At 46.8% G+C, this 24,632-nt stretch overlaps 1 protein-coding gene across 3 annotated transcripts in view; it reads left to right on the top strand.

Annotated features, from left to right (window-relative positions):
* Positions 1–24,632, top strand: part of PCIF1 (phosphorylated CTD interacting factor 1) — a 79,357-nt gene that overhangs the window by 7,805 nt on the left and 46,920 nt on the right. The window contains exons 1-9 of one of the 3 annotated variants that reach the window (XM_056549995.1): positions 422–634; positions 4,334–4,457; positions 4,533–4,657; positions 9,887–10,021; positions 10,108–10,214; positions 12,114–12,289; positions 22,766–22,913; positions 23,073–23,156; positions 24,455–24,554. In XM_056549995.1, coding sequence (XP_056405970.1) covers positions 599–634; positions 4,334–4,457; positions 4,533–4,657; positions 9,887–10,021; positions 10,108–10,214; positions 12,114–12,289; positions 22,766–22,913; positions 23,073–23,156; positions 24,455–24,554 — 1,035 coding nt within the window. In that variant the 5' untranslated portion in view covers positions 422–598. Of the gene's footprint in view, positions 1–421; positions 635–4,333; positions 4,458–4,532; positions 4,658–9,886; positions 10,022–10,107; positions 10,215–12,113; positions 12,290–22,765; positions 22,914–23,072; positions 23,157–24,454; positions 24,555–24,632 lie in introns of those variants that run through there. The other 2 variants (XM_056549993.1, XM_056549994.1) reach the window with 2 other exon arrangements.

Raw genomic sequence — 24,632 nt, 5'->3', positions numbered from 1 at the left:
AACTTATCCCCTATTCTAAGGATAGGGGATAAGTTTGAGATCGCGGGGGGTCCGACCGCTGGGGCCCCCTGCGATCTCTCTGTACGGGGCCCCGGCTCTCCGCCGAGATAGCGGGTGTCGACCCCCGCACGAGCCGGCGGCCGACACGCCCCCTCAATACATCTCTATGGCAGAGCCGGAGATTGCAGAAGGCAGCGCTCCGGCTCTGCCATAGAGTTGTATTGAGGGGGCGTGTCGGCCGCCGGCTCGTGCGGAGGTCGACACGCCCTCTTCCCGCAGGCTGTCGGGGCTCCGTACAGGAGATCGCAGGGGGCCCCAGCGGTCGGACCCCCGCGATCTGCAACTTATCCCCTATCCTTATCCCCTATCCTATGCTCACCACTGAATCACCACTGGACTACTCTTTTAAGAAGTCCAGTAGACCAGTGGTCTCCAAACTGCCGACCTCCAGCTGTTGCAAAACTACAACTCCGCTGTTGGCTGTCCCGGTATGCTGGGAATTGTAGTTTTGCAACAGCTGGAGGCCCACAGTTTGAAGACCGCTGCTCCAGGAGAGTAGTATACCTCTGTACGCAAGGCTCCAGCATCATCTTGAGTTATGGCTTTGTATTACAAGTGGTTGCATCATACGACGGTAATTATAAACTCATTACATTAAAAAAAATAAGGTCCCGACAAAGTGAACGGCCTCGGGCCGTAGTAAATGTCTTGTCTTCTTTACATTATTCATAACCGTTTAATGTCGGAGGCGTAGGTATATAGAATGTAAGCGGAGGCGCAGGTATATATGGGGAGATTTATCAAAACATGTGAAGAGGAACAGTGGTGTAGTTGCCCATAGCAACCAATCAGATTGCTTCTTTCATTTTCCACAGGCCTCTTTAGAGGCCTGTGGAAAATGAAAGAAGCAATCTGATTGGTTGCTATGGGCAACGGCACCACTCTTCCTCTGCACAGGTTTTGATAAATCTCCCCCATAGAGTGTAAGCTCATGTGGGAAGGGCTCAAAATGACCGTATAATTGATATTAGAAATTATTTAAATATTTCCTACGCTATGTACTGTTTGGGGTTTGTATATCATTACTGTCATCTTTATGGGTTGGAGCGTTGTGTAAGGCCTAGGCCTTCACAGCGACACCCCTTGCAGATTGCGGTGTTGCAGCTAATAAAGTAATGTGGCATTCGAGTCATTGGGTCCACACGGTCTCCAGATCCTGGAGGTTTGGATTCTGGCGAATGTCAGATCACAGTCACAGCAACAAATCAAAGAAAAAATATAGTAGAGTTTAGTGTTGTCCCGATACGGACAATCTCCGCAGCCCGAGAGTAACATGATCGGGAGAAGTAACGGAAGTCCCATGCGAGATGTCCCCATATCAACAATCAACACAGTCTGAGAGAGAACTCCTGGGCAATCTCCGCAACCTGAGAGTAACACGATCAGGAGATGTAACGGAAGTCCCATGCGGGATGTCCCCATGTCAACAATCTCCACAGTCTGAGAGAGAACTCCTGGGCAATCTCTGCAGCCTGAGAGTAACATGATCAGGAGATGTAACGGAAGTCCCATGCGGGATGTCCCTATATGGACAATCTCCACAGCCTAAGAGAGAACTCCTGGGCAATCTCTGCAGCCTGAGAGTAACATGATCAGGAAATGTAACGGAAGTCCCATGCGGGATGTCCCCATATGGACAATCTCCACAGCCCAAGAGAGAACTCCTGGGCAATCTCTGCAGCCTGATAGTAACATGATTAGGAGATGTAATGGAAGTCCCATGTGGGATGTCCCGATAGCGACACTCTCCGCAGCCTGAGAGAGAACTCTTGGGCAATCTCTGCAGCCCGAGAGAGAACTCCTGGGCAATCTCTGGAGCCTGAGAGTAACATGATCAGGAGATGTACCTGAAGTCCCATGAGGGATGTCCCGATATCAACAATCTCCACAGCCTAAGAGAGAACTCCTGGGCAATCTCTGCAGCCTGAGAGTAACATGATCAGGAAATGTACTGTAAGTGGGATGTCCCAATATCGAAAATCTTCACAGCCCAAGAGTGAAGCAGCCGTTCCTGGAAAGTTAAATCGTACTCTACAGTCACATTGTTGTGACTTCCTGCACATCCTACTACTGCAGCAACGTGATGATAAAGTATGATTTAACTGTCCAGCGGACTTGTGTGGCGAATTGTTAGTGCAAGGGTAGGGAGCGGGATATACAATCCGTTTACATCTGTTTGTTCCGTCTGCACTCATTTCCGTTTTTTTGACGGCAGAAAAAACGGCACATGCAGTATTTTTTCTTCCGTCAAAAAAAAAGGATACAGTAAATTTAACATTGAAGTCTATGGAAAACGGATGAGCCTTTAATGTCATCCGTTTGCATCCGTTTTTTCAATCCGTTTTTTGATATGTTTTTACTTCTGAGCATGCTCAGAACAAAAAATAAATATTTTTTTTTGGTTTATTAACTGAACAATAATGGATACAAATGGATAACATCTGTTTGTATCCGTTTTTGTCCGTTTTTATTATTGACGGGAGAAGAACGGGACAGGTCTAGACGGCCGTGTGAACGCAGCCTTAGATTTGTGACTTTTGAAGGCAATTGGTCGCACTAGATCTTTGTTAGGCTGGGTTCACACTATGTTTTGTACTTACGGTTCCCGTATACGGCTGGGAGGAGGGGGCGGAGCTTAATCGCGGCACCCTCACTTAGCCGTATAGGGGAACCGTATTTAATGCATGTCTATAAGCCGACCGGAGTGAACCGCAGCCTCCGGTCGGCTGCGTTTTCGGCCGTATGCGGTTTCCCGACTGCAGGCAAAAACGTGGTCGAAAGTTAAACAGATTTGTAAATGACTTCTATTAAAAAATCTTAATACTTCTAATAATTATCAGCTGCTGAAGTAGAGTTGTACTTTTCTGTCTGGCAACAGTGCTCTCTGCTGACATCTCTGCTTGTCTCGGGAACTGCACAGAGTAGAAGAGGTTTGCTATGGGGATTTGCTTCTACTCTGGACAGTTCTCGAGACACATCAGAGAGGACTTTTAAATTCCTTTTATGAAAAAAAATCTTAATCCTTCCAGTACTCATCAGCTGCTTTATGCTCCACAGGAAGTTCTTTTCTTTTTGAATTTCTTTTCTGCCTGACCACAGTGCTCTCTGCTGACACCTCTGTCCATGGCAGGAACTGTCCAGGGCAGGATAGATTTGCTATGGAGTTACTTAAATGGACAGAGGTGTCAGCAGAGAGCACTGTGGTCAGACAGAAAGGAAGTTCAAAAAGAAAAGAACTTCCTGTGGAGCATACAGCAGCTGATAAGTACTGTAAGGATTAAGATTTTTTAATATAAGTAATTTACAAATCTGTTTAAAACTTTCTATATATATATATATATATATATAAAAAGTTTTTTTTCCTGGATAACCCCTTTAATGTTTTGACAAGATGTACAACATATAAAAAGTTTTTTTAATGTGACCGTGGCTATTTTATCTGTAGACAAAATAAATGTAGACAGGAAGTTAAACAGATTTGTAAATGACTTCTATTAAAAAATCTTAATCCTTCCAGTACTTATTAGCTGCTGAATACTACAGAGGAAATTCTTTTCTTTTTGGAACACAGAGCTCTCTGCTGACATCACGAGCACAGTGCTCTCTGCTGACATCTCTGTCCATTTTAGGAACTGTCCAGAGCAGCATATGTTTTCTATGGGGATTTTCTCCTACTCTGGACAGTTCCTAAAATGGACAGAGATGTCAGCAGAGAGCACTGCGCTCATGATGTCAGCAGAGAGCTCTGTGTTCCAAAAAGGTCCAATGTATATATGCATTCTTTTTTTACAGATATGATGGCTATTAGGCTAGGTTCAGACTATGGAATTTCCGCCTGCAATTTCGCTTTGAAATTTCCGGCAGAAATTCCGCTTACTATAATGCATAGTGTAGTGAATGGTTTTCCGTTCACAAATTCACATTTCGGAATTTGTGAAGCGGAATTTGTGAACGGAAAATCCGCTTGGAAATTTCCGCCTGAAGAAAGGCGTTGCTCTTTCTTCAGGCGGAAATCCGAGCGGAACACATTGCAGTCTATTGGAGACTGCAGTGTCTGCGTGGTCCTAGCGCCGACTGATGCGCTAGGAATCTCCGGGCGGAGATTTTCTGCCTGGATATTCCGTAGTCTGAACCTAGCCTTACTGTGCCTCTGATCTATTATTTGTGCCTATTGCACATATAATACCGTGCTGTAGAATGTCACCCTACTTTTCTCTTGACTCCAGTTATTCAGTCTTTACATCATTTTTTGTGTCTATTTTTTTATTGCCAGTTTGACTACTGCGCAAAAATGGCCCGGGACAACCACGGAAGTCCTCAGGAGGATGCCGCCTTGATCAGCCTGTCCCCAAGTACATCAAGCTCTCCGCGGCCACAGCGTGTTTCTGACTTGCCAGGTAAGCCAGAGTCCTCAGGGGATATTTTCTTTGTGGTAGAACAAATGATGCTTTATATCTGTTGTTTTTCTCCAGATGAACTTTTACAGGCCGGATGGGAGAAGTGCTGGAGTAAGAGGGAGAGTCGACCTTATTATTTCAACCGTTTCACCAATCAGTCTCTATGGGAGATGCCTGTGCTGGGCCAACATGATGTCATTGTGAGTATCAGTAATATTGCGATAATTAATCATCAGCTTAAAGGGGTACTCCGGTGGAAAACTTTTTTTTTTTTTTTTTTTTAAATCAACTGGTGCCAGAAAGTTAAACAGATTTGTAAATTACTTCTGTTAAAAAATCTTAATCCTTCCAGTACTTATTAGCTGCTGAATACTACAGAGGAAATTCTTTTCTTTTTGGAACACAGAGCTCTCTGCTGACAGTGCTCTCTGCTGACATCTCTGTCCATTTTAGGAACTGTCCAGAGCAGCATAGGTTTGCTGTGGGGATTTTCTCCTTCTCTGGACAGTTCCTAAAATCAGCAGAGAGCACTGTGCTCGTGATGTCAGCAGAGAGCTCTGTGTTCCAAAAAGAAAAGAATTTCCTCTGTAGTATTCGGCAGCTAATAAGTACTGGAAGGATTAAGATTTTTTAATAGAAGTCATTTACAAATCTGTTTAACTTTCTGGCACCAGTTTATTTCGAAGAAAAAAAGTTTTCCACTGGAGTACCGTATTCCGGCCACAGACATCTTATCCCCTATCCATAGGATAGGGTAGTGGTCTTCAACCTGCGGACCTCCAGATGTTGCAAAACTACAACTCCCAGCATGCCTGGACAGCCGTTGGCTGTCCGGGCATGCTGGGAATTGTAGTTTTGCAACATCTGGAGGTCCATAGGTTGAAAACCACTGGGATAGGGGATAAGATGTCTGATTGCGGGGGGGCCTGCCGCTGGGGACCTCCGCGATCTCCAGTAGCACCTGAATTCTATGCCGGGCTGCTGCTGCAGTCTCGAAAACCTCTGTGCTTCCGGGACTGGAGACGTGACTTGACGTCATGCCACGCCCCCTCCATTTATTCCTTCCCCCCATAGACATAAATGGAGGGGGCGTGGCGTGACGTCACGAGGGGGTGTGGTTTGAAATCACGTCTCCAGTCCCCTGAACAGTATTATCGGCAATCAACTTCTCTGGTCTGCTCGACCCCCGGAATGACAGCCAGAGCATGTGAAGGGACCTCCAGCCGCCATGTTGGACTATTGGATCCCCACGCCAGCGCCGCGGATGATCCGATCGTTCATTCAAACAACCGCATTGCCACAGAGGCCATGATCTGTATTGATCATGGCATCTGAGGGGTTAATGGCGGACATCAGCTGATAGCAGCCGGGACCTGCCGTGCATGATGCGGTCACCACTCGGGTGCTCGCGTCATGTACAGGACGTAAATGTAAGTCTTGGTGCGTTAAGAACTGAGACACCAGGACGTACATTTGCGTCTCCAGTTTCGGAAACGTCACGCACCCTCCCATAGACGTGAATGGAGGGGGCGTGGCGTGACGTCACGTCCCCAGTCCTGGAAACCCGGAGGTTTCCGAAACTGGAGACGCGGCCCCGCATAGAATGCGGGTGCTGCAGGGAGATCGCGGGGGGGGGGTCCCAGACATCTTCATCAGATCAGACATCTTATCCCCTATCCTTTGCCCGGAATACCCCTTTAAATAAAAATCATCCAAAAACGTATGTACTTGTTACGGTAATTTGCAAGCTGTTTTGGTGGCTACTTTCGCAAACTCTTAAGAGTAATCACATACTAGACTGATTTGCGGCTCATTTTCCGCACAGAAAATCTACGGCAGATTACAGTACCAGCAAAACTGATGTGATTCATATTTCATCTACGCACCGGAAATTTTCGGGGTCATGAAATCGACCTGCGGTGCAAACGTTACAATAAGCAGTATGTAAATTTATGTCGCAGATTATCTCAATCGATATCAATGGGGATGTCTAGTCTGCAGCGAATCCATCCAAAATCCATACCTCATGCGTATTTACTGCGGAAAATGTCCACAGAAAATCCAAGTAGTGTGTATTCACTTTAACTCGGACTGTAGAAAAGTATAGCTTAAAGGAGGCTTCCGTGTTCCGGATGCCGCTGCTGCCGGCCCGGAGATCACAGGGGGGGGGGGGACCTTTGTGATCAGACATCTGTGTGACGTCCGTGTGACGTCACGGTCCGCCCCCTCAATGCAAGCCTATGGGAGGGGGCGTGACAGTTGTCACGCCCCCTCCCATAGGCTTGCATTGAGGGGGCGGAGTGTGACATCACATGGGGGCAGAGCCTTGATGTCACAATGCTCCGTCCCACGTGATCGCCAGTAATCAGACCCGGAGCGAACACGCTCCGGGGACTGATTCTAATGGGGTGCTGCGTGCAAGATCACAGGGGTCCCCAGCAGCGGGACCCCTGCAATCAGGCATCTTATCCCCTATCCTTTGGATAGGGGATAAGATGTCTTAGCGCCGGAGTACCCCTTTAAATTACACATTGGATATGTGAAAGTAACCAATTGCTATTAATTTTTTTTTAAGCGGTACAATAATAGAAAAGTATGTAATCACAGGTATCATTTTAATCGTATTGACCCACAGAATAAAGCACACGTGTAATTTTTACCGTAAATTGTACAGCGTGAAAACGAAACTTTCCAAAATTAGTAAAATTGCGGTTTTCTTTTCAATTTCCCCAGACAAATAGTATTTTTTTTAATTTCGCCATACATTTTATGGTAAAGTGAGTGATGTCATTACAAAGGAAAACTGGTTGCGCAAAAAAACAAGCCCTCGTACTCGCCTGTGGATGGAAATATAAAGGAATTATGATTTTTAGAAGGCGAGGAGGAAAAAGTGAAAATGTAAAAATAAAATTGGCTGCGTCCTTAAGGCCAAAATGGGCTGCGTCCTTAAAGGAGTACTCCAGCGCAAAATAACTTATCCCTGATCCAAAGGATAGGGAATAAGTTAGATCGCGGGGGGTCTGAGCGCTGGGGCCCCCCGGGATCTCCTGGACGGGGCCGCGGCAGTCTGCCGGAAGTGAAGTTTCGTCCCCAGCAGAAAGCCGCGGCAGACACTCCCCCTCCATGTATCTCTATGGGATTCATGGAGGGGGGGGGTGCCGGCCGCCGCGTCATGCGGGGACGGAACGCCCCCTTTCCTTTATATTGCCGCTGCCCCGTACCGAAGATCGCGGGGGGCCCCAGCACTCCGACCCTCCGCGATCTATAACTTATCCCCTATCCTTCGGATAGGGGATAAGTTATTTTGCACTATAGATGTCCTTTAAGGGGTTAATTTTTATCGTTCCAGTTACAGCATGCAGGAGTTCAACATAATACTTTTTACCTTTAGGCATCAATTATGAAACTTTATAGCTGGGAGTGTCTGGAGGACAAGCCTATAAGTGTCATGTATATACTCCTTATACTTCTCTAACATACTTAGACACAGCACAGAGATCATGTAGGATCTGCTATATATGTTATGGTGTAACAGGCTGTTCAGAGCCCCGAAATATCTTCTGCAGCTTCTTCCCATTTGGTTGGGGGGAGGGGAGGGGGGGGGGTCATCTCTCTGCATATGTCATGACTGCACTGTTTCGGGAGTGGAGAGGTAAGACATGACCCTTTATGACTAATGTCTGTCATTTAAATACGTTGTTTTTTACTTAAAAGTGTATTTTATGTAGCAATGTCTTTTGACCTGTAGCTTTATTTAGGCGGCATTCACATCACATTTTTGCAATACAGTTCCCGTATCAGGTTTTTGATGAAAAACGGATTTCTCAAAACCTGACTAAACTGTATCAAAACGTGTGCACAAATTTCAACCCGTATAAGGTTTGAAAAATGATGTCCGGTTGCATCTGTTTTTTAAGAAAAAAAAGTATACGTTTTTAACTTTTCACTCCATTTTGAATAAAGTTTCACTTGTTTGATTAAAATTCCAAGAAAAAAAACTGTGCAAAGTAAAAAAATGTATGGTGAAAACCGGATGCACATACAGTTCTGTACGGTTCCCATTGACTCCCATGTTAAAAAAAAAAACGTATACGGTTTAATACAGTTTTTCACCCGGACCAAAAACCGTGGTAGACTACGGTTTTGGGTACAGGAAAAAAAACTGACAAAACCGTACAGGATGCAAAACGGACACAACCTGATACATCTTTTGTCATACGGTTTTCAATGGAGAGTCAATCCGTACGGTTTTCAATATGGTTCCGTACGGTTTTCACATTGAAAATGTATACGGGAACTGTACTGCAAAAACGTGGTGTGAATGCTCCCTTACATGGCTATGTTAGGCCGGGTTCACACCACGTTTTTGCAATCCAGTTCCCGTATACGTTTTCAATGTGAAAACCGTACAGTACCCTTTTGAAAACCGTATGGCAAAAGATTCATCCGGTTGTGTCCGTTTCACATCTTGCACGGTTTTGTCCGTTTTTTTCTCATACCCAAAATTGTAGTCTACCACAGTTTTTGGTCTGGGTGAAAAACCGTATGGAAACCGTATACATTTTTTTTTTTTTAAACATGGGAGTCAATGGGAACCGTAGAGAACCGTATGTGCGTACGGTTCCATCCGATTTTCACCTTACGGTTTTTGACTTTGCACAGTTTTTTTCTTGGAATTTCAATCAAACAAGTGAAACTTTATTCATAATAGAGTGAAAAGTTAAAAACTTCTAAGTTTTTTTCTTAAAGATGGATGCAACCGGACATCATTTTTCAAACCGTATACGGATTTAAATTTGTACACACGTACATACAGTATAGTCAGGTTTAGAGGACTCCGTTTTTTTAATCAAAAGCCTGATACCGGAAACTGTATTGCAAAAACGGGGTGTGAACCCTGCCTTAGTTCCAGTCTCTACTGCAAGTCATTTTAGCTCACGCAGTGTATTATTACTGTTTTAAAGGGGTACTCCACTGCTATACAAATTATCCCCTTTCATCTGGATAGGGGATAAGATGTCTGATCTCGGGGGGCCCCGGCGGGGCCCCTCCCCCCGCGATCACCCGCAGCACCTGACGTACTAAACAAACAAAGGGATCCTGCGGCAGTGGTCGTGACGTCACGCCACGACCCCTCCATTCATGTCTATGGTAGGGGGCGTGTCGGCCGACACGCCCCCTCCCATAGACATGAATGGAGGAGGCGTGGCGTGACATCACAAGGGGGCGTGGCCGTGATGTCACGATCACAGCCTCCGGCTCCTGGCGTTCTGAACAAAATGTTCAGAACGCTGGAGCACCGGAGTACCCCTTTAATGCCATAAAAATTCTGCAAAGAGAGAAGTCCATTTATGTGGCGTAAGAGACAACAAGAGACAAATTTCTAAAGAATTTTTTTTTTTTGTGTTTTTTTTCCCCACCCATAATAGTCGGATCCTCTTGGGCTCAATGCAGCACCAGTACCTGCGGAAGGAGGAATGCCCACTACGCCCAAGGAGACAAAACCGGCAAAAAGAAGATTGTCCGAGGAGCTGCCTGTTCCCGATATCACAAAAAAGCTGAAGGTTCCTTATTTTCTGCTCCTGTCGTCTGTTTCTGATAAGCTTCCCTTTGGATTCAGTGAACTCAACCTTATCTTTAACTTTTCTAGATGGAGTCTACTACTCCCGTGCCGACGCCAACTGTGCCATGCTCGCCAGCGGTCCCGGGGGTATCTGTGGAAGAAAAGCAATTTGCAAACTTGATCAAACCTACAGAGTGAGTCCCACTTTTAGGAAATAATGTATAGGTAGAAGCACCCCTTAAAAGTATTAATGAATTGTGACCATCAAGTATGGACACTTTTTATATACCATTAAAGAGAATGTGCCATCAGAAAATGACTTAATGTTTAAAGGGGTACTCCATTGCTCAGCGTTTGGAACACACTGTTCCGAATGCAGGAGCCGGCGCCGGGAGCTCGTGACGTCATAGCCCTCCCATAGAGCTGAACGGAGGGGGGTGTGGTTGGACCAGCTGACGTGCTGGGGTACGAATTGTGCTCTAACAGATCAGAGCTGGGGCCCTGTACGGGAGTTCCTGTGGATAGGGCATAAGATTCTTACCACTGGACATCTTTTTTAAGCTTGGCCTCCTGCCCCCTGCGGAATGACCTCTAAAAAGGTCATAGAGCATGCCCAGTTTCATCTCCTTTTATGTAAGTGGGTCAGGTCCTGTCTAATGTTGTCTGTCCATGGGTGCTGCTGTAAATCATATCACTAAATGCTGTTAATAACAGCTCCGGTAAGATGGCAGCCTCCATAATAATGTACAAAAATTTAAATAAAGAAAATTAGATGTTCCGGTATTAGGCTCTAATCAGTAAAAAAAAAATCTGGGCAACACCATTTCCTTCAAAGGTAATCATTAAAGGGAATCTCAACAAGAATGGCCCATTTTTGAAAGAAATAAGCTGTTTGTCCTGGATTTTGCTTCAATAAATCTGGATGTAAATTCATATACCGTATTTATCGGGGTATACCACGCACCGGCCTATAACACGCACCCTCATTTTACCAAGGATATTTGGGTAAAAAAAGTTTTTTACCCAAATATCCATGGTAAAATGAGGGTGCGTGTGTGCGCGTGTATACCCCGATATACCCCCAGGAAAGGCAGGGGGAGAGAGGCCGTCGCTGCCCGCTTCTCTCTCCCTGACTTTCCTGGGGGTGTATCGGCGTATAACACGCACACAGACTTTAGGCAAAAAATTTTAGCCTAAAAAGTGTGTGTTATACGCCGATAAATACGGTAACTGGTTGTGGCCAGATACAAAGGCAACCATGCATTTTAGATAGCTAGGCTGCATGTAGTAGACAATTTCGGGTGATATAAGAAGCTTCCAAGTAAAGCCACTCCCCTGTGATATTCTCATATGAGGTATTGTTGAGATCACTTCTGTACAGGAAGTCTGTCAGCTCTTTGTCATGCTCAAGTGTAATGGAGACCGTTCTGAACCGCAGCATGCATGCCTTCTCACCCACCCCAGCTCAATGCTGTAAGACTAGCCCTGTACGTCCAAAAGAGGGTGGGGGAGGGAGGAAGCATGCATGCTATGGTTCAGCCCCACCTCCTTTTACACTTGAGCTTTGTGCATGATAAGGAGCTGATTTAAAGGGGTACTCCAGTGGAAAACATTTTTTTTTTAAATCAACTGGTGCCATAAAGTTAAACAGATTTGTAAATTACTTCTATTAAAAAATCTTTACCCTTCCAGTACTTTTTAGCAGCTGTATGCTACAGAGGAAATTCTTTTCTTTTTTAATTTCTTTTTTGTCTTGTCCACAGTGCTCTCTGCTGACACCTGATGCCCGTATCAAGGAACCGTCTAGAGCAGGAGAAAATCCCCATTGCAAACCTCTCCTGCTCTGGACAGTTCCTGATACGGGCATCAGGTGTCAGCAGAGAGCACTGTGGACAAAACAAAAAAGAAATTCAAAAAGAAAAGAATTTCCTCTGTAGTATACAGCAGCTGATAAGTACTGGAAGGATAAAGATTTATTAATAGAAGTAATTTACAAATCTGTTAAACTAAGAGAGGGCTAAGAGAGTGGGGAAGGTTCCTGCTGCAGCCAGAAATAATTTTATTTTTGTCAATTTTTGTTTTTATGCCATTAGTGTTTATTGGGATTTGGACATACAAAGCAATGTAGTGGTCAAGCCGTCTCCGCCGTCACACCTTATACCGCCGCCATCACAGTCACTACCACCCCATCCTGAAGTGGAGCTTCTCCGTTCACAACTTGTCCTGAAACTACGGCAACATTACCGGGAGCTTTGTCAGCAGAGAGAGGGTATGTAAACTTCCAGCAAAGACAATTTCCTTTCGAGCAGACATTGCAAGACTGTTTACATGTTTTTGTGCTAAATACATGATAAGATTTTACATATAGAAATATAATGCTGCTTAAAGGGGTACTCCATCCCTAGAAATCTTATCCCCTATCCAAAGGATAGGGGATAAGATGTCTGATCGTAGGGGTCCCGCCGCTGGGAACCCCTGCGATCTCTCCTGCTCATGACGTCACAGCCATGCCCTCTCAATGCAAGTCTATGGGAGGGGGCGTGACTTGCATTGAAAGGGCTTGGCCGTGACATCACGAGCCCCTGCATCACCAGCCATCCGGCACCGTGCACCAGTTGTCTGGGGGTCGCAGCAGTCCCCATCGGCAGGACCCTCGTGATCAGACATCTGATGTGTATGACGGTATTTTTGTAAGTTATGGCGTTGCCACGGTATTTAACGGTATCCCCCCTATCATATGTGACCCACGAGCGCTCTTTCTCTACCCCCCCCCCCAATCATATGTGACCCGCGAGCGCTCCTTCTCTACTCCCCCAATCATATGTGACCCACGAGCGCTCCTTCTCTACCCCCCAATCATATCTGACTCGAGAGCGCTCCTTCTCTACCCCCCCAATCATGTAACCCGCGAGCCCTCCTTCTCTACCCCCCCAATCATATGTGACCCGCGAGCGCTCCTTCTCTACCCTCCCAATCATATGTGAGGAACGCTCGCGGGTCACATATGATTGGGGGGGTAGAGAAGGAGCGCTCGCGGGTCACATATGAATGGGGGGTAGAGAAGGAGCGCTCGCGGGTCACATATGAATGGGGGGGTAGAGAAGGAGTGCTCGCGGGTCACATATGATTGGGGGGTAGAGAAGGAGCGCTCGCGGGTCACATATGATTGGGGGGTAGAGAAGGAGCGCTTGCGGGTCACATATGATTGGGGGGGTAGAGAAGGTGCGCTCGCGGGTCACATGATTAGGGGGGGTAGAGAAGGAGCGCTTGTGGGTCACATATGATTAGGGGGGGTAGAGAAGGAGTTCTCGCGGGTCACATATGATTGGGGGATAGAGAAGGAGCGCTCGCGGGTCACATATGATTGGGGGATAGAGAAGGAGCGCTCGCGGGTCACATATGATTGGGGGGGTAGAGAAGGAGCACTCACGGGTCACATATGATTAGTTCTCCGATGTGGGGACAGCCGGTCACCTATTACATGTATACCACACCTGCTGCTAGAGTTCCAGTATTCCATGGTTGGGTGAGGTTTGTGGATGCCGTGACCCCTATTCCAATAGGCCGGACAATAGTCTGCGTGGTTCCCCCAACTCCCCAATCACATTCACATGTCTCATCCGTGGCTGGATTCCTGTATCCCACTACTTTTGCGCAGATTCTGAAGATGTGACCCTGCGTGTGCATGGCCTCTATTCCAATTGGCCAACAAGCGGGCTGTGTGGTCTCCAGCATATACAATGGACCCTATTCTAGTAAGTCAGACAGTGTTCTGCTCGGCCTTCGGCATATCCAATGGACCCCATACCAGTTAACCATACACTGGTCTGTGCGGTCTCCAGCATATCCAATGGACCCTATACCAGTAAGCCAGACAGTGGTCTGCATGGTTCATCAGCTGCTGTTCTACATGGCTGGAGTTTCCCGTACCTCACTTCTTATGTGAGGTGTCTAGACCGGTTCACGGGACCCTATACCAGTCAGCCAGACTGGGGTCTGCATGGTTTCTCACTCCACCAGGTCACCTACCACATTCAGTTCACCCACTTCATACCTGCCATACTGCAGCTGAGGTTCTGGTATTCCACTGTCGATGTGAGGTGTCTGGATGAGTCACCTGATGTGTTCGAGGAATTCCTATACCAGGAAGCCAGACGGTCATCTGCACGGCTTCCTAATCTACCAGATCACCTACACCATACCTGCTGCTCCCCCGGCTGAAGTCCGGTAGCCCGCCTTCAGTGGGCGGTTCCGAAAAGGGGACTCTGTGTGTTCATTGTCCTTTTCCAAGTAAGCCAGACTGCGTCTGCATGGGTTCCTGCACCACGTGCATCCTATATCGGTCATCTGTGTCTGCAGCTCTGGTGTCTTCTACGGCGTGCTGTCTGTAGCGTCGTCACGGGGTAGGATGTTGGCGTTTTCTGCAGGTTCGTTGGGCCTTCGCAGAAACAGCGGCAATCACTTTTCCGCTTTCACAGAGGGCGTGACGTTGGTCTGCTACCAGCATCGTTCTGGCACACTGATAAGTGCTGCGTCTGTTTCACTGCCGCCGGCCACCTGCTCTACGTCTGCTGTTTTGCGTGGCTGCTGTCCTGGTTCCCCACTGCCATCGTGAGGTATCAGTCTCTGGGTCCCTACATATGCTGTGGACACTCTGCTCGAATGGCACCCACCTTCCCCCTTTTCCGGGGGTGTACATTGGGCCTTCATGTGGTCGCATTTCTACACTTCTGCTGTGGCATGCTGCCTCTATTTTAGAATGGCGCATGATAGGGTGACACGGTGTGTTCAACAGCTCCCTAATGCCTTCTGTCAGGAGTCAGGAGTCAGGATTGCTCAGGGGATTCAGCATCTGGCTTCTGTTCTAAGGTTTCATCCAATTGAGGACCTTCCTCTTGCAGCTTTATGCTGATACATATGCACCTTACTTGCATTCATAGTAACGTTTTTGCCCATCACGTGTCCCGGGTACAGATCCCTCCAGGACACAAATGTCTTCTCCATTCCTCTGTATGTTTTCACAGAGTTTCTGGGTTTTATGTGGTCACCCGGTATGTTCTCCCATTACCGGGAGGCAGTGTTTAGCATGCTCATTTGGTACCTGGTGTAACCTTGCTAATCCCCCTTACACAGGGGTGCAGTGATCAGGGATCTGCCAGAGATACCCATGAATGCCTCTTGGCTCTCCCTCCAATGGGGGACTGCCAGTATAGAGCTCTCTCTCTTTCCCCCTTCATGGGTGGGATATCTACCTGGGTCCCTGCTTGGCTAAGAGCAATCAGGGGGATTTGGCCGGCTATGTCCCTGTGCTCACTGTCTACTATTACAGCCTATCACTTTGCCCATTTTCTGGTTACCTCCACCTGCTTTCGCAGCCAGGGCACTCTCCTCTTCTGGGGGAGTTATAAGTCTTGTGTGATTCGGTCATAGACAGTATAGCCACCATCTCTTGTATGGTTCCTGCCTTTGCTGTCCTCTTTCCTGGTGGGGTCTCCCTGGATGGGTGTGTCCATCCTTCCATTTAACTATGTCAGTTGTGCGGCACTTACGCACCAGTCTTCTGGAGTGACCTTCATGTGCCCTGACCCTGGGAGTCTCAGCTGGGCTCCCTCTGTCTCCCTCTCTATTCCTGACCTGACGGGCTGTTGTTTTGGAGTCTTCTGATCTGTTTGGTCCACTGGGTCCAAGGCTTGTTCTCCTTGTCCATCCTCCCTTCGCTCGTGTTTGTGAATGCGGCAAGTTTTTTTCTTTTTTTTTGCACTGGGCACCCTCCTAGGCGGCAGTGGCGTGCCTTGATTTCTGGGACAGTTTTCCCTTTTCTTGGGGCCTTCTTAATGTTGTGGTCTCGGCATGCGTAAAACTCCTGTCCAGTTCTTCTCCGCAATCCCCTTTGTGGGGCGGTCTCTCTCGTTATGCCGACATGGCAGTACGTCTCTTGGAGCTTTCCGCTGAAGATGGGAATGCTTACACTTTACAGGTGGGCTTCCAGGAGACCTAAGAACCTCAAGTTCCCATTTCTGGTCGCTCCGGTATTCCGAGATGCTCTTCTCAGGATGTTCAGGTCCTTGTCCGGTCGGTTTACTTCCTTCTGCCTCGTGATCCATGTACTCCTGGCACAGAGGGCGTTCAAATCAGCCGGGTTTTGCCAGTCTGGCCAACTTGACCCTATGCGTGGACGTCATTCCCTCGTTGCGCTTTATACCGCTGTTCCGGCTCTTTGTCATACTCTGGGTCCGCTCTTCCTCCCTGGTTCTCAAGGTAACCCTAGGTCGGTGAACTGGAACCTGTGTCTTTTCAGTCCGGGTCATCGGTTAGATGCCTCATGTCTCTCGGGAGGGTTTTGTCTCTCTTCCTTTTTCTTCTAGTCTGGTTCCGTAGTTTCCTTGGAATTGGTTTCCTCTCTCCTTCCTGAATGGTTTCGGCCCATCGTTCCTCCGAGACGTCCTTTTCTCTATCGGCTCCATTGGGGGACACAGACCGTGTATGCTGCTGCCTCTAGGAGGTGTGACACTATGGTAATCAAAAAGACCCCCTGTTTTGGCCCACCTTCAGGTTTTGGGGCTGGCTTACGGGGGCTGCACTTTATTTTGGGGGAGCAGTGGCACTTGAAGGGGCATCTTATATGGGGCACTTCACTTATGTGTGTGTGTGTGCTTGGTGTGTCTATGTCCACAGCGCCTTATTCCCGGCACTTCACTTGTGTGTGTACTTGGTGTTACTTTGTCCACAGCGCCTTATATGCGGCTGTCAGCCGCGGCGCTGTCCCGGGCCGGGCGCTCTCATCGCCGGCTTGCTTTCCGGCAGCCCCTTACACGCGGCTGACAGCCGCGGCGCTGCTATGAGCCGGGCCCTTCTGCGCCGGCTTACTTTCTTTTCTCCGGCAGTCTCTGCCGGCGCTTGGCCGCCCACTATATTCCCCCGAGCACACAAGGGGCCGACAGGTGCGCTCAGGACAAGGAGCGGGCGCCATGACAGTTCTCTTCGGCCGGTCTGTAGCTCCGCCCACAGGGCTGGGAGCACTCAGAGGCGCAAAGCAGCCTCCAATCAGCGCCGTGGGTGCGATTTTCAGTAGGAAGGGGTCAGTTACTTGGTGCCTTGCTTCAGGCACGCCCCTCTCTTCCTATTGGCTGGCCTGTTTCACTCTCTCTAGCTGCACAGAGCGAGTTTCCTCACTGCAGCTGACGGGACACAGACTAGGTTGAGAAAGTTCCTATCTCCCTTTTTTCCCCACATTATGTCTGTACCCAGAGCTGTTCCTCCCTCTAAACAGAGACCTGGAACTTACTATCTCTGTAAGCACTGTAATACCAAGATGTCTGGCTCTGCTGAGCCCATTTGCCCTGCCTGCTCCACTGCTCCCCCAGACCCCCTGGTACCCCCTGATGCCCCTTGGGTCCCGGTGGATTCAGCCGCTCCACCAGCCTGGGTTTCTTCCCTGTCCCAGTATATGGCTGACTTTACCCAAGTCTCCCGCTCGGTGGCTGAGGCCTCCCGGGAAGTGGTGTCCGCCTTGAAGGGGTCTTCCCTGCGCAGGACCTCTGGAAGGGCCCGCTCTTCATCTCCACATACTTCACGCTCTCTCAAGCATCCTAGGGGTGCCTCGTCTGACTCTTCCAATGAGTCTTCAGATAGGCGTGGGTCCCGCCCCCCTGTCATCTGGACACAAACATCGCTCCTCCAGAGGACGTTCTCATAGTCGCCGCTCTGCCACGCCAGAGCCGCGTACTCAGTCAGGGTCGCCCCCCTCCAGGACTGCCTCTACTCATTCTCATTCCCCTGGTGAACTGGTGGACGAGGCTTCCAAGCCGGCATCTGAGTGCCCTCCAGGGTGCACCCTTTGAGCTCCTTAGAGAGGTGTCTCTCCGCCTCCTTTCTTGGAAAGTGGTGTTTCTGGTGGCTATCACCTCCATCCGGAGGGTGTCTGAATTGGCAGCCCTTTCCTGCCGTTCTCCGTTTCTGGTGATCCACCAGGACAAGGTTGTTTTCCGGCCACTGTCGCTAAGGTGGTTTCCCCTCCCTCGTTGGTGTGAAGCTCAGGACTTCTCCCCGGTGACCTTCTCGGTCCCCTGTCTTTTCTCCTTTTTGCAGTCAGGGCTGGAACTAGGGTTGTCTCTCAGTTCCCTTAAAGGTCAGGTTTTGGCCCTTGCTGTTCTTTTCCAGCGGCCCCTGGCTTCTAATTCTCATGTCCGGACCTTCCTGTTCCTCCTTATCGGTCACCCTCTCCACCTTGGGACTTGGACCCTCCAGGGTGCACCCTTTGAGCCCCTTAGAGAGGTGTCTCTCCGTCTCCTTTCCTGGAAAGTGGCATTTCTTGTGGCTATCATCTCCATCCGGAGGGTGTCTGAACTGGTAGCTCTTTCCTGCCTTTCTCCGTTTCTGGTGATCCAGCAGGACAAGGTCGTTTTCCGGCCATATCCTTCCTTTTTGCCTAAGGTGGTCTCGGCCTTTCATCTCAATGAGGACATTGTCCTCCCGTCCTTTTTTCCTGCTCCTTCTCATCCAAAGGAGCGCTTACTACACAAGTGGGATGTAGTTCGGGCTGTTCGGTCTTATCTCTCCATCACTTCTTTGTTTCGTCAGTGTGATTCCTTTTTCGTCCTTACGGAAGGTCGTCGCAAGGGAGAACCTGCTTCCAAGGCCACCATTTCTCGGTGGTTTTGGTCCGCCATTTCGGAAGCCTATTGCTGTTAGGGGAAGATTCATCCTTTTAGAGTTGTGGCTCATTCTACCCGTTCTGTTGGAGCATCCTGGGCTCTCCAGAATAGAGCCTCGGCCTCGCAGATTTGCAAGGTGGCTACCTGATCGTCTTTGCACACTTTCTCGAGGTTTTACCGAGTTCATACTTTCGCATCGGCTGATGCTAGTCTGGGTCGTAAAGTGTTGCAGGCAGCAGTGGATTGGCCGTCTGCCTGATTACTTATCTGCCCAACGAGACGGCTTTGGTACGTCCCACGGTCTGTGTCCCCCAATGGAGCCGATAGAGAAAAGGAGATTTTTGTTTACTTACCGTAAAATCTCTTTCTCGAAGGATCTATTGGAGAACACAGCTCCTGCCCTTTTTTGGGATTTTCCTTTGGTTCTCTGTCCGAGGGGGTGTTCAGTTATGTTTTTTCTTCTAGTTCTCGGACAGTTTTGGGTTTTTCCTTGACCTGTTGGTCTCCTCCTATTGCTCTGGAACTTAAACTGACTAGCTCAGAGCCTGAAGGCGGGTATATCCTGCTGGGAGGAGCTGACTTTTTTTTATTACCTTAGTGTCACACCTCCTAGAGACAGCAGCATACACCCACGGTCTGTGTCCCCCAATGGATCCTTCGAGAAAGAGATTTTACAGTAAGTAAACAAAAATCTCCTTTTTTCATGTCTCTCTGCGGACTTTCATTCTCTTCCTTTTGACTTCCTGGCCCTTCTCCATGGGTGGTGGGGCTTTCAGACGCTCAGTTTCCGGGCCCCGGTTATCTCAGGGATGCTTTGGTACATACCATCAGTATAGGTGTCCCCAATGAAGAAAAGGAGATTTTTTTTTTACTCACCGTAAAATCTCTCTCGTAGCTTTCATTGGGGGACACAGCACCCACCCATTTCTTAATTTCTGGTCCGGATAATCTTTTCCCTTCTTGGGTTTTTATCCGGGATTCCTTTCTGGGGTCATTCGGACATTTCTCTTGTTGGCTTTGCCTACTGCTTTGTAACAAAACTGATTACCTTACTTCCAGTGGGTGAGTATATCCTGCCAGGGAGGAGCCGACTTTTTTTCCTAGTGTCAGCGCCTTCTAGGGCAAGAGCTTCAGTTTCACACTTCATCAGCACAATAACTGGGATTCGGGGTTGAAAAACGTGCACAAAAGCCTAAGATCTTCATGTACAATGTTAAAGGGGTACTCCGCTAAAAACACCTTATCCCCTATCCAAAGAATAGGGCATAAGATGTCTAATCGTTGGAGGTCCCGCCACTAGGGACCCCCACGATCTCTGCTGCAGCACGTCTGTCATTCAGTGCACGGAGCAAGCTCCATTCGATGCCCTATAACTGGCGATGCCAGACACCACTCCCCCTTCATTGACGTCTATGGAATGAGGCATGACGGCTAAGTACTAGCCGTCACACCCCCTCCCATAGAAATGAATAGAGGGGGTGTGGCTTGACATCACAAACATAGAAACTGCAAGCTTCCCTGTTCCGGATGCCGCCACTGCTAGCCCAGAGATCGCAGGGACCCCTTCGCCATCTTACATGTTTTCAGTGGAGTACCCCGACACTCTTGATTTTGCAGAATAGTAACTGCAACGTGCAGGCAGTAAAATTGCGAGTGCCGGGATTCCTTTATATTATTGGATTTGCTTTATTCACGGGCACCATGTGAACGCGTGTGTAGACTAACCTAACCATTTACGAAATCATGTTTTATTATCCGGTGGTCTGATGAGTGATATTGAGTTTTGGCAGATGACCAGGGAATGCAGCCAGAATCATAATGCTGGGTAAAACTGGGTAAAACGATTCATAAATTCCCCCCCACTTTGAGTACCCCTAGGGGTGTGATGTGTACTCCCTGTATACGTCAAGCCTGAATTTGCACACAAGCGGTGAAGGATCTAGTTAGGTGACACAATTAGAGTATCCAGGTGATATCTTTGAGTCCAAATATTTAAGATATGTTTTTTCTAGCACTGAGACCTTCTCCACATTTGTATGGTTTATCTCTCTGACCAGAGCTCTTGTATAAACAGCTGTAACTTAGCAGTGTTGAATAGAAGATTCTTACCGTGCTACTTTTCTGATTACATGTTAAAAAAATATGTTACAACCAGACAGGGCCTGGTTAATAGGAAATAATGTAAAAGGTTGAACTGTTAGGGATGTATACATGACAATTCTTCTCTTTTCTTGTTTACATGACACGTCTTCTATTATCTTGGATAAATGACACGTCTTCTATTTACTTGTATACATCACACGTCTTCTATTTACTTGTATACATGACACATCTTCTATTCTCTTGTATAAATGACACATCTTCTATTTTCTTGTATAAATGACACGTCTTCTATTCTCTTGTATGAATGACACATCTTCTATTCTCTTGTATACATGACATGTCTTCTATTCTCTTGTATAAATGACACATCTTCTATTCTCTTGTATTTATAGCACGTCTTCTATTTACTTGTATACATGACATGTCTTCTATTTTCTTGTATACATGACACATCTTCTATTCTCTTGTATACATGACATGTCTTCTATTTTCTTGTATACATGACACTTATTCTTTTCTCTTGTATACATGACACGTCTTCTGTTCTCTTTTATACATGACACGTCTTCTGTTCTCTTGTATACATGAAACGTCTTCTATTCTCTTGTATACATGACATGTCTTCTGTTCTCTTGTATACATGACACGTCTTCTATTTTCTTGTATACGTGACACGTCTTCTGTTCTCTTGTATACATGACATGTCTTCTATTTTCTTGTATACGTGACACGTCTTCTGTTCTCTTGTATACATGACATGTCTTCTATTTTCTTGTATACATGACATGTCTTCATCTCCTCTTCTCTTGTATACATAACATGTCTTCTATTTTCTTGTGTACATGAGAGGTCTTCGTCTTCTATTCTCTTGTATAAATGACACGTCTTCTATTCTCTTGTATACATGACACATCTTCTATTTACTTGTGTACATGACACGTCTTCTGTTCTCTTGTATACATGACACGTCTTCTCTTTTCTTGTATACATGACATGTCTTCTATTACCTTGTATACATGACACGTCTTCTATATTCTTGTTTACATGACACGTCTTCTATTCTCTTGTATGCATGACACGTCTTCTATTTTCTTGTATACATGACGCGTCTTCTATTTTCTTGTATACATGACATGTCTTCTATTATCTTGTATACATGACACGTCTTCTATATTCTTGTTTACATGACACGTATTCTATTCTCTTGTATACATCACACGTCTTCTATTCTCTTGTATACATGATGTCTTCTTTTGTATACATGACATGTCTTGAGTTTTCTTGTATACATGACGCATCTTCTATTTTCTTGTATACATGACACGTCTTCTATACTCTTGTATACATGACACGTCTTCTATACTCTTGTATACATGACACGTCTTCTATTCTCTTGTAATACATGGCGCGTTTTCTATTCTCTTGTATACATGACACTTGTTCTATTTTCTTGTATACATGACATGTCTTCTATTCTCTTGTATACATGACATGTCTTCTATTATCTTGTATACATGACACGTCTTCTGTTATCTTGTATACATGACACGTCTTCTATTCTCTTGTATACATGACGCGTCTACTATTTTATTGTATACCTGACATGTCTTCTACTATCTTGTATACATGACACGTCTTCTATATTCTTGTTTACATGACACGTCTTCTATTCTCATGTTTACATGACACGTCTTCTATTCTCTTGTATACATGACACTTCTTCTATTCTCTTGTATACAGGACACGTCTTCCATTCTCTTGTATACATAACGCGTCTTCTCTTGTATACATGACACATCTTCTATTCTCTTGTTTACATGACACATCTTCTATTCTCTTGTATACATGACATGTCTTCTATTTTCCAAAATGAGTGATATCAATTCTGATTAATTTAAGTTGCATTTCTCTCTTGCAAACCAATCTCAGTATAAATATAGGTATTAATGTTGAATATTGGTAAAAGCATTTTTTATTTTTTTTAATAGGCATTGACCCACCTCGAGAGTCTTTTAACCGCTGGCTGCTGGAGAGGAAGGTCATAGATCGTGGACCGGATCCGCTCCTTCCTAGTGACTGTGATCCCGCAGTGTCTCCATCCATGTTCAGAGAGATTATGAATGATGTTCCAATAAGGTGATCATCACCCTCACAATTATGTGCAGGCACATGTTAGTTTTGTAATGCCAGCAGTAGCCTTGTTCTAGTTTGTCTAAGTTTCATGTTTTTTTCAATAATTGTTTGAAAATTAGTTTTATAGTATAGTTTGTAAATTCCACCTCTCCTTTTCTCCAGGTTATCACGTATCAAGCATCGAGAGGAAGCAAAACGATTGCTATTTAAATATGCCGAGGCTGCCAAGCGACTTATCGAATCTAGGTGAGTCCCTTGAGTTAGGCACTAATGGCACCGACTAAAGGAGATCTACAGCCCTAGACACTTATCGCATATCCGCAGGGTAGGGGATAAGTATCTGGTCACGGGGGTCTGAACGCTGGGTCCCCCCAGTAATCTCCTGTATGGGGTCCTGGCTCTGCTGCGGCTCTCCCGTGTAGGAGATGTGTGACACGCCCCCTCCATGTATCTTTATGGGAGAGGAGGAGATGCAGCATTCGTGCATCATCTCACGGTGCTCACCTAGCCCCAGACCACATAGGTCTGCCACAGATTCCCGTTCTACTCAGTGTGGTCCCGGTATCCTCTCTGTGCTCCCGACAATCAGCTGGTTCCAGGACCTTTTCCGCTCAGCCAACATGGGGGTGTGGACGTGACATGGGGGTGTGGATGTGACTTGGGGGTGTGGATTTGACATGGGGGTGTGGATTTGACATGGGGGTGCGGATGTGACATGGGGGGTGGTGACATTGGGGTTTGGATGTGACATGGGGGTGTGGATGTGACATGGGGGTGTGGATTTGACATAAGGGGGATATGACATGGGGATGTGGATTTGACTGGGGGAGATGTGACATTGGGTTGATGGCACATGGGGGGGAGATGTGACATTGCGGGGGGATGGGATATGGGATGAAATGTGACATGGGGATGTGGATGGGACATGGAGGGAAATGGGACATGGGGGGGAAATGGGACATGAGGGGGGGAGATGTGGCATGGGGGTAATGTGACATTGAGAGATATGACAAGGGGTTAAATGTAAAATAGGGAATAGACTTGAATTTGGGGGGGATGTGAAATTGGAGGATAGAAATTAAATGGGGGAGATTGGGTATGAAATGGGGGGATTTCACCATTTGTTCATTATATTGCATATCGAGATAGCAATATTTACCTCCATAATCACATTTGCACATTTTTCCCAAATCGTGCAGCCCTAATTCACTCGGTGTGGGGGAGAAGCAGAGCAGCGCCAGAGGGTCATATATGATTAGTTCCCCACCCCGGGAATACCGTAAAATAGCCATAATTTGGAAAAATACCGTGATATCCATTTTTGGTCACACTGCCCAGCACTAGCCTCCACCAATCAGAATGTCTGACAAATAGTCTCAGGACAGTCAGGATGTAATGTATACATCATTGGCAGTGAACGTGTGCATGTGATCGGCATGTTCTAAACTATAAACTCTCCATTGTTTTCCAGTATACGTCACTGAATCTTTTACAGACTTGTGTCTGCAGCAGCCATGATGTAATGACTCTCTATTCTCTTCTAGGAGAGCCTCACCGGATATTAGGAAGGTGGTAAAATGGAATGTGGAGGACACCTTTAGCTGGCTGAGGAGAGACCACCTGGCGACCAAGGAAGATTACATGGTCAGTGGTGCCTTATGGCTGCTTATAACTTTACTGTGCTACATTTTGTGAAATTTAAAAAACTTACACAAAACCCCT

The sequence above is a fragment of the Hyla sarda genome, chromosome 13 (assembly GCF_029499605.1).
Source record: "Hyla sarda isolate aHylSar1 chromosome 13, aHylSar1.hap1, whole genome shotgun sequence".
Lineage (NCBI taxonomy): Eukaryota > Metazoa > Chordata > Amphibia > Anura > Hylidae > Hyla > Hyla sarda.
This window is presented reverse-complemented; position numbering and strand designations above follow the sequence as displayed.